General features: G+C 53.8%; 1 protein-coding gene across 12 annotated transcripts in view; it reads right to left on the bottom strand.

Annotated features, from left to right (window-relative positions):
• Positions 1-5,732: 5,732 nt before the first annotated feature.
• Tom1l2 (target of myb1 like 2 membrane trafficking protein) overlaps positions 5,733-13,132 on the bottom strand; it is a 117,696-nt gene continuing 110,296 nt past the window's right edge. For 5 of the 12 annotated variants that reach the window (XM_071603582.1, XM_027921427.2, XM_071603579.1 and 2 more), the window contains 4 exons: positions 12,906-12,965; positions 10,432-10,468; positions 9,430-9,574; positions 5,733-8,158 (listed from right to left, as the gene is read on the bottom strand). In XM_071603582.1, coding sequence (XP_071459683.1) covers positions 7,816-8,158; positions 9,430-9,574; positions 10,432-10,468; positions 12,906-12,965 — 585 coding nt within the window. In that variant the 3' untranslated portion in view covers positions 5,733-7,815. Of the gene's footprint in view, positions 9,575-10,431; positions 10,469-12,905; positions 12,966-13,132 lie in introns of all 12 variants that reach the window. The other 7 variants (XM_071603587.1, XM_027921430.3, XM_071603583.1 and 4 more) reach the window with 5 other exon arrangements.

The raw sequence follows: 13,132 nt of genomic DNA on the forward strand, positions 1-13,132 counted from the left end.
GGCTGGAAGTGAACCCTGGGCCCTATGACAGGGACTGAGCCAGGCCAGGCAGGGGAGAGGAAGGGGTCCCTAGAAGGTAGACTGAAATAAACCAGAACTGAAATTCAGGTATCTGAAAGTGAGCCTCCAGAGGTTTGCAACAGAGAGAGTAACTTGTTGGGGAATAGTCATGGAGAATAAGGGCTTGGAGCCCCAGGCCTCAATGAGACAGCCATCCTGACAATTGCTGGGCCAACCCCAGATATAGCCTGTCTGGACAAAATTAGTGCTATATTTTAGAAGGGGGTGGGGTGTGTAGGCCAAGAGTGACCAGAGAGGCCCAAGTCCCTGGGGCTCAGCCTAGATGCACAATCCTCTTTGTTCCTTTCCTGGAAATGGCTGCTATGGAAAATTACCCAGAACAGGATGGCCAGGAGCCCTGGGGGTCTCCAAACCACATCTACAAGTAGCCCTGCTCAAGATGAGCCTCTGCTAGGGAACACAGTTGGCTTCTCAGTCCATCCTTCCACCTGCCTCTCTCCTTCGGTGGTAACTTCCCTGCAAATGCAAATGTTCTTCCCAAGAGGTGGGAGTAGGGGATACTGGGTAAAGTTCAGGACCACCTTATTCACTCAGCTGATCTGGTTTTTCACCTGCTTGCTATATGACCTGGGATCACTTCACTTTCCTGAGTCTTTAGCTTAGATTTGTCACTTTGCCAAAGCAGCTAAGGTTTTGGAGTCATCGATTGCATAACTGCATCCATTGCAACAGATCTGCTTTCAATGTTCTCAATTCACTATTCTTATAACGAGTTTAGCACATATGTGAAGAGCACAGCTCAATAAATATGGACTTCAAAATTACAGGAATTCAAGAGAGGGAAAAAGGTAAGGCAAGGTCAACATAAAACCTGCACCCCAGACTAGAAAAGCCAGTTGAAACGGAAACTTGGCTGAAGCCCCCTATAGAGGGTGAGGGAGTCTTTGCCACCAAAACAAATCTTTGCCCCATAGCCTAGGATCACCGAGGCAACCAGCAATACACAGTCAGGCTAGAGGCTCCAGTTCTTCAGGGGAACCTGCTTGTCTGGGTGGTTTCTCCCCAAGGATCCCTAGACTTCTAAATAGGATCCTCAGGCCATTCTTGGCTGGGGAGTTCTGAGCCTTGGCGCTTAGGGCACAAACCTTTCTGCCCTGGTGTACCCAGGAGTGGGCGGGGTCCCAGTCTGGTGAACAAGTGATCTCAGCCGGCAGGTTTGACGACGGTCTATAATCACTGAGCCATTGAGCATACTTATAGCGTGCAAATACATTCCTTGTATTAACCCGTTCATTCCCCCCAACAGCCTGAAGAGGACTGTCCCCGTCCCATTTTACAGATGAGGTAACTGAGGCACAAGGAAGTGAAGCGACTTGCCCAGGGCCTCCCAGCTGTTGCCCTGATTTTGCCAGGGCCGGGGATAGTCGGAAAGCCAGGCTTGACGCACACGCGGCCAGCGCAGGTCAGCGGCTGCAGACCAGAGAGTCGGGGCGCGGAGCCAGGCGAGCCCCGCCCCCGCTGGCCGCCGCAGCCAATGGGGCGCTCGGCCCGGAATGGGGTGACGCGGCGTCAGCGCGTCCTCCCGGGAGCCGGGCCCTGGGTCACATGCGCCGTGTGCGTTGGACCCGGGGGCGGGGAAGGGCCGGCGCTGGCGGGCTGGGCGTTCTCCGCCTGACACCTGGCTGGGACTGAAGCCAGGTGCGCATCTTGGGCTCCCGAGCGAGCTGACCCTGGACGGCCCCGGCGGCCTTTTGCTGTCCGGACTGTGCGGGCGTGCAGGGAGCGTGGGGTTCCTCCCAGGTAACCCAGTCCGATCCCTTGCCTGACCTTGGTTTTATCAACTGGGACCCACTTCGTCCCTGAGGGTCGTACAAACTGGAAGGCAGCTGCTATGGGTTCCCAATCCTTTGGGGCACCTGCCAGGTATTGAGCGTGGGCAGAGCCCATAGGGTCAGTGGTGCGGAGCCATGCCCCAGGTGCCTACAGCAGGTTCCATTTGGAGGGGCCCGCGCCTTTGAGGGTTTACTAGGCTAGTAAGACTGCTCCTTCAGCCCCTGCCACTCTGCCTGGCCCTATTATTGACATTGCTGCAAGAGCTGAACTAGGAATGTGCCTGGGTTATGTCCCCATCTCTAGGCAATGAGAAGAGAGACCAGAGTTCTCCTCCTTCCATCTCTCCATCTGTATATCATAGAGCCTGATGACCATGACATGGACGATTCTGGTCCTAGATGTGGCTTCATTCCAGTTGGCCTCTTCAGTGAGCTGGACAAATGATTTCTAGTCCTCTCAGCCTCCACGGCCACCTTTACCCATGGAGGCTTGGACCGTTGGTGGGCACTTCTTTTTTTAAAAAAAAAAAAATTTTAATATTTATTTTTTAGTTTTTGGCGGACACAACATTTTTGTTTGTATGTGGTGCTGAGGATCGAACCCGGGCCGCACACATGCCAGGCGAGTGTGCTACCGCTTGAGCCACATTCCCAGCCTGGTGGGCACTTCTAGCCACTTGATAGAGCCACAAAAGAGCTGGTTGAGCCCCAAAGCCTATTGCACAGTGAGGGTGAGGTTCACAGACTGAGAGGAGGGATGGGATCCCTATTCCTTGGGGCTACCTGGCTGTTTGGGGAAAGGCCAAGTGCATATTGAAGGGGAGTCACAGAATAGTGTGGGTCTAGTTGGTGGCAGGAAGGCACAGGACCTCAGGCATCATCTGACCCCCATCAGTCAAATACAGTCATAAGTGGGTTATGACTTTGAATTGTCAAAAGAAGGAAATTTCACCTCGTAGCTGGATTGCTGCCCTTTCATTCTTTAGTGGAATTGTGGGTCAGCCTTGGACTTGACAGTTAGCTGCCTCATGAGCCAGCTCTTTTCCCATGGTCCCTACCATTTCCTGGTGTCACACCCAGCCCACTTTCTCATTTATAAATGAAAGTAGGCACTGAATTTCTGGCCCACAACCCCATTTTACAGACAGGATAGTGAAGACCAGAGAGGAACAGTGATTTACCCAGCACCCCAGGCAAGCTGCATTTAGAGTAGCAGCCTTAGAGTGAGGAGGAGATGGCCCCAGACATGGAGTCCACTCCACTTCCAGAAATATCCCAGACTGACTCCCTGGTGCAGAAAGTAGAGGTTTTGCTTCCTGAGATGATGAGGGCATGGCCTCGGAGGCCCTAGACAGGGCATTTGTGGGCCACCCAGAAAGCTCCAACAGGGTTCCCTCTGAAATACCTGGATAGACTCTCTGGGTGAGTCATGCCTATCCAACATGTCTGGGTTCTGTCTCCCTTCTAAAGACTTTTTCTTGGAGTACTGGGGATGGAGCCCAGAGGCACGCTACCACTGAGCTGCATCCCCAGCCCTTTTTTAGTTTTTGAGACAGGGTCTCGCTAAGTTGCCCAAGCTGGCCTCAAATTTGAGATCCTCCTGCCTTAGCCTCCTGAGTGGCTGGGGATTACAGGCGTGTGCCATTCCTTCCAGTCAGACAAAGACCCTTTTCTTGGAAAAGAGGTGAATGGGCAACGATTCCCTTCTCAGGTGCTCAGGCAGAGACGAGTCGGCAGACGGCCATGAGCTACTGCAGGATACCAGTGCACCTGCACTGCTCCCTTCCAGATTTCTGGAGAGGGAATCTATAGTGGGAAAGCAGCTCCTGTCCTCTCAGGGCTCCAATGACATGACTGGAAGCAACTGAGGACTGAGGAGGGAGCACTGAGAGATGAGTCCAGAAGTTTGTCTCTGTCCAAGTCTGTGTCCCCAGGAACATCACTCCTGCCTCTGGCCCTCTCCATTGACACCACAGTGACCATGTACTGTTCACGCCTACCCAGATTTCATCCTTTTTCTGCTAACAACCTGATTTTCAGGGTCAGTTCTTGGACTTTTATGGGAACTATTGGGAAAGAAGCATCTTCTGCCAGTAGGATGTCCGCCTCCAGCTGCAGGGAGCCTACAGTCAGCCACAGAGAAGAGCCAACCCAGAGAAAGCAGAGCCAAGACACACAGAGAGGCAGATTCCTGATCAAATCCATAAGCACCTGGATTCAGCTATTCCTGAAGCTGATATTCAGTTACTTAAACCAGTAAATTTTCTAATTAACCAATTTCTGCCACGACCAAAAAAGATCCCATATTTAATTTCTAAGAAATTTGGCCTGCAAACTCCCTTCATCATGGACAAAGAAGTCCTAATACTGCTAAACATTTCCACACAACCCCCGCCCCTTTTTTGGCATTGAAGATTGAACCCACGGGTGTTTTACCACTGATCCACATCCCCAGCCTTCTTTCATATTTTATATATAGACAGGGTCTCTATGAGTTGTAAAGTGCCTCGCTAAGGTGCTGAGGGTAGCATTGAACCTGTGATCCTCTTGTCTCAGCCTCCTGAGCCGCATGTGCCGCTGCCCCTCTTTTTTAGGAATAGCTACTACTGTATTTGGGGAAATTCACTTTAGTGAATGCTCACCAGGGATCATGGAGTCCCTCCCAGGAGGCTGGTCAGCCGAGTCAGTTGCATGAGTGCCCTCCCCTTCTTGCTGTTGGCCTACGGACTGAAGCGGCTCTTTGGCAGCTGAGTGTTCTGGGGCTCAGCTACTCCCAGAGGGCAGAGCCTTACCTCCCTGCAGACCCTGGGAGAGGACTCTAGGGCTTCTGAGCTACAGATTGTCCTTGATTCTGGGAACCCAGCTCCCCAAGGGCAGGACTGGAGCCACCCTCCCTTTTCCTCCCTCCCCTTCAGCACCAACCTGGCAAAGAACAGGCTATCAGGGACATTGGCTGAAAGCACGAGTTGACCGGGTATCCTGGCAAGTCCAGGGTAGTGTCTCAGGTCTGACCTGCTCTCCACAGGCAGGGACACTGTTCAGGCCTCTTTCAGGGCCATAGTGCATGACTGTGGTGATGGCCGTACAACCCTGTGCCCTGTGCCCATACCCCAAACTACTCAATTGTACACTTTTAAGTGGGTAAATAGTGATGATTTTTAATTTAATTTTAGGTATTTTTTATGGAACTAGGGGTTGAATCCAGGGGTTCTCTACTGCTGAATTACGTCCCCCAGCCCTTTTATTTATTTATTTATTTTTATATTTCAAAAGATGGTCTTGCTCAGTTGCAGAGGCTAGTCTCAAACTTGTGATCCTCCTGCCTCAGCCTCCCAAGTATCTCCCAAGTAAACAGTGCAGTTAGCTGGTGATGTCAGTTTTATCTCAATAAAGCTGTTATTTAAAAAAAAAAAAAAAAAAAAAGAGGTGAGGGGAAGAAAGATCTGTCTGCCCTGGAGCAGTGGCTCTTCAATTCAGTGCTGGGCATAGGCTCTGCCGAAGATTCTGATACCTGACCAAAAGCGGAGCCCAGCTGAGGTGGGCTCAGGGTGTGCCTCCAGCCTGCTTGCTCTGGGCAGGGGTGACTGGCCTCCCTGTGCAACTCTGGGACCTGGGGTAAGACACAGGAAGACCTATAGCACCTGGCCCTAGAGTTCTCAGGCAGGCTGTGACGGCTTTGTGGCTGCTACCATCAGTGGCTATCTGTGCTTAGTGCTTAGGGATTTTTGTGGCCCAGCAGCTGGGCAGCAGGGAAGAGGGACAGGGCATTCCTGGCTGCTCCCCCAGCACAGCCCTGTGGCAGCCCCTGATGAAAGGCAGGTGGTCTGACCTGGCAGGCCCCCCAGACAGTCAGAGCAAACGCCACAGAGGCCACCCAGGAACAGTTTGTTCAAGTATTTATTTATTGTGGATTACTTTACATGCAAGAACCCAAACTAGAGAGATGGTATCTGGAAGGAGAGCCAGTGGGGCAGGTGGATGCTCCAGTGTCCCTCTGAGACATTCGATCACTGACCCACCCTCCAGAACCAGCTCTGCCCACAGAAACACAGGACAGTGACAAGAACACCAGACTTCTGGAACGAGGGGACAAAGGACTCAACACATTCCTCTTCTGGAACAGTCACAAATTAAGTGCAAACTTCAGGAAATAAAGATCCATTCCCCATTCTCCAGGAGAACCTGGAGATTTGGGACACTGTGACAAAATCAGTCATGATGCAGCGGTTGACAGCTGCTCCGGAGTCTGGTGGCCACAGGGGAGCCTGGCCTGGATCCCCATGGACAGCAGGGCTGGAGACGGGCCTGGGAAAGGCAGGTACTACAGGGCCCGAGCATCTTTGGGGTGGGAACATTCCTTGGGTGAGGGAGAGTGGCTGTTTCCCTGTGTGGCTGAGCAGGAGGAGAAGCCCAGATGTCTCATCAGCAGGCTGACAACAGACCATGGAGTCTCGCAGGCCCCATCTGGTAGTGCAAGAGGCTAAGAGCAAGCACTTCTCCCTGGGGCTCTTCCCCAGCTGCCAGGGGGGTGATCTGGCTCCTAGGAGGCCCATGGCCCACCCTGAACCATCCAGAACCACCCTGGGCTCCAGTTGGAGGGGCATTTGCAGTGACAGGGAGGAGGGACAGGAGTGGGGTATGGAGGAAGGCAGGAAGGGAGGAGGGACAGGAGCACTACAGCCGGGCCTGCAGAGCCCTGGCCATCACTCTGAGCTGAGAACACTACGGGGTGCCCAATTCTCACCTCCTAAGGGGCTGCAGTAACAGCACAGGCCCCAGGACCACTGGGTGGGAGAGAGGGAAGGACAGTGAGCCAAGGCACGGTCACTCACAGAGGGGCTGACAGACAGACGGGAGGACAGACATAGACAATCATTTTTCCCTCTGGCCTGGGCTGACAACAAGCCCTTTCACTTCTGAAACCCCGTGTCCCACGACTATTGATAAACGAGTTGGTCATTCTCAGTCTGGCCACAGTCCAGCTGCTGTGTGCCTGGGCAGGGACCACTCTGCAGCAGGCAGGCCAGAGCCTGCCACATGGGGGTCAAACTGCATATAGTGCCATTTACTGTTGCCCGCTGGCCAAAAAGGTAGGCAGGAGGAAACAGTTAGTCTTCACATCTCAGCACACAATGAGCACAAAAAAAGGTTAAACACATCCCCAAGAAAATATTTTGACAAAATAAATATTTTAACCTATAATCAGGTATAATTAGTGCTTATGAGGAATCCCAGCAATAATTTAGTGTAATTAAGTACATACTGTATCTGTGATTTCTAACACTTCTGGAGGCTGGTGGCTTGCTAGGGTCCAGCGTTCCCACCAGGGCTCTGCTCCCTGCCCTAAGCAGGTGGCCTCAGGACTGTGCTCCCCAGATGGCAGGGTAAGTGGGAGCCAGAGGTCTCAGATAACACCCCTGCAAGAGCTGAGCAGTGCGTCCTTCAGGGCACCCACCTGTACACGCTCCCAGGGCAGGCCTCAGGCCTGTGTCCCCTCTGCTTACAGGAGGGACAGGCTGCCTCCTGACAGGATGCAGGAGCGGGAGATCTCTGAGTCACCAGCTCCAGGCCACAAAGGCAGGGGACCTTTGTCTGCACGACAGAGGACTCCTGCTGGCCCACAGGGGTCCTTCACCAGCTGCTGCCACAGGGCTGCCAAACCTCTCCAACCTGTACCAACCAGCTGGAGCTGGATTTGGGGGACAGCTTTGGACATAGGACTTTGCTGGGGACCCCAGGATGGCATCTATCTTAGCCTCACTCACTTCAAAAAGAGCTCCCTCTTTCTCTCTACACCCTCCTCAAGGTAGGAGGCTGCTGGACCTGGCTGCCATCACCTGTGGCTCCGGCAGGCTGGCCAAGGTGGGCTCTGACCCCCAGACTGTTCCAAAGAGCTGAGACCTCTGGGCCACCCCAGTTACCTTCTCTTTAGCTTGACCCAAGCCAGCCTCCTTTTGAAGTTTTATACATAAGCAGGCCTCAGGAGCTCTGCCCTTGAGAGGTGCTGCGAGGGGCGTGTGCTGACCGATGGCCAGGGAGCAGAGAGTAGAAGAGGGACATGGGCTCCAAGGAGGAGAGGGCTGGGAGCTCTGAGGAGGGGCTTCCTGGGTGTCTCCACAGAACTAGGCTGAGCATGGGGTTCTGGGGTGGGGCTATTCCTGCTAGTACTCAGCAGGGCCCTTACTGCAGACCTGGCCCTAAATGCTTCCCAGAGCCTGGTCACTGTCCCTGTGCCTGTGCAGCTGGCCTCCTTTCCCTGCTGGGGCTGGTGCTCTGGCGGTGATAGGTGCATCCTCTGGGCCATCCTGTCAAATGGGAAGGAAAGGTTGTCAGCGGGACCAGGGCTTGGGTAGTGCTGTGAGTTCATGGCCAAGGGACACACCAGCAAGGACACAGGACAGGAGCAGGTGTCACCAGCCCCCATTTGCTTAGCCCCAGGCTGTCAACTTTCAAGATCTGTTTGGGAGAGACTGCAAATTAGTGGCCGGGGGGACATGTGCAGTGGGAGGAAGTCAGCCTGTCAGGACAGCTTGGGGAGGAGGCCGAGGCCCATGCCAGGGACCTTCATGTTATTCTGGCCACTGGGTCATGTGGAACCTCCAGGCACTGTGCAGTGCTGTCTGCTGATGGCTCTGGAGGGAGGGTGTGGAGGTCACTACAGGCCAGGCCAGAGCCCCAAGCATGGAGTGTAGAAAACCCACGTAACTTCCAAGCAGTCAGAGCAGTGCCTCCTACAAGAGCCTCCTGCACACCCCGGAGCCAAAGTATGTGGGTGTGAGTGTGCAGGATATGCGGAGTGGGGGTCTGGTTTATGGTAATGCTACCTGATCAGCGTGCCACATGGCCATTTGTACAGGTTGCATGTTGCCCTCCTGACTTTGAGCCACAGGTCCTTCTGGGGCCAGTTAGAGCCAAGCTCAGCTGCTCAGCCAGCTGGGGCACAAGGCCTGGGCCAACAGGTGATTGATGGAGAGAGGGTCAAGGGCATGAAAGCCACATGTGGGTGCCCCATAGACCTGCTCTAAAGTGCCAAGGTGCCACAAGGTGACATACAGTCAAAGGACAGAGACTGAGCCTGTAAGTACAACCAACTGAGCCCTGCTCTTCCAGAAGCAGTGGCACAAAGCCCTTTCTGGAAGAGGGGGCAGCATGCCTGAGGGAAGCCACCGGGCCATGCAGAGGCAGGGCACATGTGGCAGGCGGAAGCCTGACCCTCTTCTCCATGGGCAGGTGATGGGGAGACAGTCCATGGGATCTGCTCAGGAACAGTGTCATGGGGGCTTCCCCCACTGGGGCCAGGCCACTGGCTCTTCCTGGGAGAACACACAGCCAGTCAGGGAAGCCTGGTAGGCGGGGAGCAGGGCCTCACTGCAGCTTCTGTCCCACCACTTGGAGAAAGAGTGGTGAAAGCTGGCCCTGACTAGGGGATGCCTGGGAACAAACAGTGGTGTTTCCATGGAGACACGGGTGTGCAAAGGAGCGGGTCAGGGGCGGGGAGGAGTGGCCAGTGCCCAGGGTCCACTGGGGGAGCAAGCGGTAACCTGCCATGGTGGAGGCAAACTGCAGAACAGCTCACAGGGCGAAGAGGGCATCCTCTGACCGCTCTGGCTTCTTCCGGCCAGAAGGGTTTGAGGCTGGGGTGGGGGCCTCCACGGGGGGTGAGGGGAGGTCAGGAACCATCTCAGCAGCTTTGGCTCTTTCTTCCAGGAACTTATCAAATTCTGTAATACAAACCAAGGCAAGGGCCTGGGTTGGTGGAGGGTATAGCCCACCTGTTCCCTAGAGTTCATTCCACTTCTCCCTGTAGGTGTCTCCCCACCTGCACCCCAATGCCTCCCAGCTTCAGCCTGCACGACACTGTGGGGCCACCAGCTGGGAGGGAAGGGGGACAGTAGGAGGAACAGCCAGAGCATGGGTGCTTCTAGGGACCAGCCCCAGGGATCCTCCCCACTCCCTTACCTGTTTCCCCCCCTGCCTTCTGTAAGACAAGTAGGGGTGGGAAGGGCTACATGCATTGCACTGTGGGGAAAGATGGGGAGAGGACTCCCTGAAGGCCTGTGAGCTGGAAAACAGCGCAGAGCACCTACCCTCCTAATCCTCACCTCCATCGGCACTGGGGGCAGGGCAGGCAGAGTCAGTAAACTCCTCCTTAGACTTGGCAGAGAACACCTGCCCTACCTCACCAGAAACAGGAAGGGGCTAAAGAGCCACTAGGGAAGGGAGTCACCCAGCACAGAGGGCAGGTCTTTGAGGTGCTCTGCCTGGGCCATCTGACCACAGGAGCAGGGGCAAGAGGGGCATCGACTGGGTTGTGCCCCAGGAGGGTTGTGCCCACTGTTCACCAGCCCTGTGACCTTCTGAAAGTCATGTTCTTCCTGATCTCTGTTTCCCTTAAAGATGGGGAAAATGACACTCTGCATCTGCATGAGACTGGACTGGACCAAGCCCCCATGCAGGCAGTGGCTCAGGGCCTGGCACCCACAGGGACTCTGACAACAGAGGCTCATGGTGATTGTGCCAGAGCCTGGGGCAGGAACAACAGAGGATAGGGGGTTGCAAGGCCACTGGCTGGGCCTACCTTCACTTGTGACTCCCTCTTCCAGGTCATCGCCCTTCTGTGGGAAGAGCAGAGAGAGCAGCATTAGGGCTTGGTGGTCCCCACTTTGACTGCCCAGCCACCTCTGCCCACCTGTAGCCAAACCCAGGAGAGTACTGCCCAGGGCAGCCCAAGGGAAACTTTCTGATTTCCCTGTTTCCAGATTTCTATAATAGCAAAATACTGCTCTTTCTGAAGAAGCATTAAAAAAAAAAAAAAAGCAAAACCAAAAAGTTAAATAAATTGTAGGTTTCGATTTCCCAGAAGGGCCAGAAAGAAAAATCCAAAACTGGTGCAGGATGGGTCCTGGCCTGGGACAAGAAGGGCAGGCCCCACCCACTGACATCCTTTAGGCTCTGGGGAGAGACAGGGGTGGCCACAGGAGACTGAGCAGGAGGTGCACTGGAGTCCCCATATGTGCCCCTCTACACAGGGTACCCGCTGCCAGTGCAAGGGTTCTAGGAAGGCCCTGTCCATACCAACAGCTGGAAGCTGCACAGAGCCTGGATAGCCCCCGGCCTGGTACTCAGGAGGTGCTGTGGCCGTGGAGGCTGTCCCCTGCAAAGTCCTGAAACCTCCTGGGGATTGCACAACCCTCTCCCCACGGCCCAGGTCCCATCCCAGCTGCTGGCTCTGAAGGGGCCGTGGAGGCTGTGCACACATGAAAATGGAAGCACATCACACTTGATTGTGTCTGGAGAACACTGCACATGCTAGGGCCTCATCAGGAAGGAGGCCAATGAAGAGTGAGAACCCTACCCTGGGTTAGGAGGCCTGGGTCCTTTCCCATTCCTGCCACTGACCTGTTCTGTAGCCTTGCTGGACAGGTCCCTTCCCCTCTCTGGACCTGGGGGTCCCCCTTGTAAGGGCCTTAGCCCTTCCTTCTTTGTTTCTGTGAGGGAAGGTATTTCTTTCCCAGGCATCCCCTTCAGAAAGATGTTGTGGGGCCTCTTCTTCCTCCCCTGGCCTGGGTGGCTGCCTCCCTTGGCAGTGTCTTGGAAAGCCTGGCCTCCCAGGGAGGAATCAGTGAGAACCTCAATCTGAGGCCTGCTGTCCTCCTGTAGGAGGTGGCTGAGTCATCAGCCACGGCCACCAGGCTGACCCTGAGATTAAAGCAGTGAAGGGGTTATGCTGCTCTGGGGAGAAGATCCCCCAACAAGGAGACAGCCAGGAGGAAGAGATAAGGTCTCCAGGTCTGCCAGAGTCCTGCCAGCCCATGACCCTGGGAAAGGCACTTCCCAGGGCTGCTGAGGAGGAAAGAGCTTTGTAGGGAACAAGGGGAGGGATCTGTTACCACTTTCAGATTCACAACAACCTCAGCTTCTCACTCTGTTTCATAGGTTGGAGACAATGGCTTTTGGGGGAGGGGTTCTTGTTATTTATTTATTTATTTATTTATTTATATTTTTAGCTGTAGATGGACACAGTACCTTTATTTTATTTATTTTAATGTGGTGCTGAGGATTGAATCCAGTGCCTCACATGTGCTAGGCCAGTGCTGTACCCCTGAGCTACAGCTGCAGCCCTAATTGGGGGAGGGGTTCTTTTAAATCCAAAATTCTAGAAAATATCTGGAAGGGGGATGATTGTCATTTTAAAACGACCCTATTCATCTGTGTGCATATTTCATAATTTAAGAAAAAAAATAAAAAAGGGCTGGGGATATAGCTCAGTGGGTAGATGGCTTGCCTTGCATGCCCAAGGCCCTGGGTTCAATCCCCAGCACCACACACACACACACACACAAAAAAAAAAAGAAAAAGGAAAAGAAAAAGAAATGAGGGCTGGGGCATAGCTTAGAGGTACAATGTATGTTTAGCATGCACAAGGCCACGAATCCCAACCCAATACTGCCAAAATAAAAATAATAATGAAAAATAATAATAAAAAGGAAAATCCCCAAAACAAAACAAAAAAGTACTCCCTCAAAACTCCCCTCAGGGCTGGGGTTGGGGTTCAGGGGTGGAGTGCTTGCCTAGCATGTGTGAGGCACTGGGTTCAATCCTCAGCACCACATAAAAATATATGAAATAAAGATATTGTGTCCACCTACGACTAAAAAGTGTTAAAAAAAAAAAAAAAAAAAACTCCCCTCAGCATGCACACATTTTCGAAATTGAAAAAAAAACTGGGGAGGAGACAAGTGCCTGCCAGGAGCCGGCTGTTCTCATGGCGGGGTAGTGTGCCAGCTGGGAACCTGTTCACACTGCAGGACTGTGCCCTGAGCTGCTACCTATCACGGCGGCTGCCCAGGCCTGGTGCTGGCTGTAGGTGCCACCCTGGCCTAGGTTATGTTGGAGAGCAAGCTAAGCTGAGATGAGTGGGGGCTACAGCACCCCGTGTACCCTGACCTCCCTCCTCCACCCACCCTGATGGTGGCGCGCCCCTGAGGCCTGTCCTCAGAAGAGCCTCTGTCTGGCCACACCCCACACACAAAATAAAAAGTCGAGTCTCACCAGGTCCGTCCTGAGCCACACCTCAATGTCGTCCATAACAGAGGGCTGCGCAACGGGGATCTATGGAGGCGGCAAGCAGCGGGGCAGGCAGCCCCACACAGCCAGGCGAGAGAAGACAGAACACCGGAACAAAGTAAATCGTCAAAGCAACCCCAAACAAAACCAAAACATACACGAGGAAAAAAAAAAACACAACTGGCATGGCACGCACGGGCAGCACAGGGCAG

The sequence above is a fragment of the Marmota flaviventris genome, chromosome 17, assembly GCF_047511675.1.
Source record: "Marmota flaviventris isolate mMarFla1 chromosome 17, mMarFla1.hap1, whole genome shotgun sequence".
Taxonomy (NCBI): domain Eukaryota; kingdom Metazoa; phylum Chordata; class Mammalia; order Rodentia; family Sciuridae; genus Marmota; species Marmota flaviventris.